This window comes from Halyomorpha halys, unplaced genomic scaffold (genome assembly GCF_000696795.3).
Source record: "Halyomorpha halys isolate HHAL.00 unplaced genomic scaffold, Hhal_1.1 Scaffold316.1, whole genome shotgun sequence".
In the NCBI taxonomy this organism is placed as follows: Eukaryota; Metazoa; Arthropoda; class Insecta; order Hemiptera; family Pentatomidae; genus Halyomorpha; species Halyomorpha halys.
In genome coordinates, this window is record NW_027107962.1 from 312,051 (window position 1) to 313,434 (window position 1,384).

Below are 1,384 nucleotides of genomic sequence, written 5' to 3' on the forward strand. Positions count from 1 at the left end.
ATTTAATACTAGTCTACACCCTACGTGCAAATATTTTAATTTTTTTTTAAATTTAACTATTTAGCAATTTTATTCCATTTAATTGACAATATTATACTCCATTTGTTGTATATATGTGTATACAGTTGTAAATATCAATAAATAAATTATTTTAAAAAAAATAAATAAATAAAATATATCGATTCAGCAAAACATTGAATTTTTAATTTGTGAAAATCTAGGGCTAATGCTTTTAAAATCGTGAAATTTATTATGACATGTTTTTGGCCAATTGAATTATTTCTGATAAGGAAAAGCCAGCCTTCACTACCTAATAATCCTCCTCGGCGTCTGAAAAGAAGATGGCCTCGAGATCTTCTCCTTTAGAAATGTTTTTGGAGTTCTAAGATAAGAGAATGGGTAGATTCTCCACATGTTTTTATCATGTCATAATATCACTTACAGCAAATTTACTTGATGTGTATGTATGTATACAGTTGTAAATATCAATAAATTATTAAAAAAATATATTAATGATTTCATTTTTAGGTAAGCAAATCGGTTCCTCTTTTTATTTTTTCTAATATTATTTTCGAGGATTTTTGTACTAAAAGACGTAATCTTAAAATCCTCACATGTCTTGAATAGTTTATTGTGAATTTAGTCGATTCTGTATGATTTCAAATAATTATTTGTCATTAGTTTGATCTGTAAGTATTGATATAACACATAATCTTTATGATCTAACCTCAAGGTTGGTCATATCCTTGGCAAGCGCAAGGAGGGCGGCTGTCCCACCAACGTTAGTAATGACAGCCTTGTCCAAAGCAGCACTGAAGTTGACGATGGCGGCCACGTGGAATACCACCTGTACACGCTCCTTTATCCTCTCAATGTCTGTCCAAGACAGGCCAATGTTGGGCATTGATACGTCTCCAGTGAGCAGCGTTACCTTCTTCTTCACCTCTTCCCCCAGGTTGCGGAATAACTGTTGAACAAGAAATAATGTAGTTAAAATGACAAAGTGAAAATGACGCTCTGAAACGTTCGAGAGGTTGTGGTTTTGGGATTTTGGCAGGAGGGGTGGAGGATGTGACTAAATGGGTTAGAAAAGGTCACATATTTTCTTAATTATCAATCTTTAAAGACTTACTAGTTCTACAGCATAAAGATTTCAATAAATAAATATAAAGTAAATTAAATTTCCTGCAACAAGGACACGTTCATTTTTTTTTTTTAGATATCGATTTACTTATTCCTGTCGAACAGATCCGTTACTTAGGACTACATCTCGACAAACGACTGACATGATACTTTTGGGCTTTAAAATCTGTTATTATAGAAATGTATTTTTTTCCTCGATACCTATCGACTTGAGAGCCGTCGTGATGCTTCTATGATATGT

General features: G+C 32.5%; 1 protein-coding gene across 1 annotated transcript in view; it reads right to left on the bottom strand.

Moving 5' to 3' along the window:
* LOC106681182 (putative fatty acyl-CoA reductase CG8303) overlaps positions 1-1,384 on the bottom strand; it is a 118,873-nt gene that overhangs the window by 100,190 nt on the left and 17,299 nt on the right. The window contains exon 2 of the mRNA XM_067046317.1: positions 728-967. Within this exon, the coding sequence (XP_066902418.1) occupies positions 728-967 (240 nt within the window). The remainder of the gene's footprint in view (positions 1-727; positions 968-1,384) is intronic.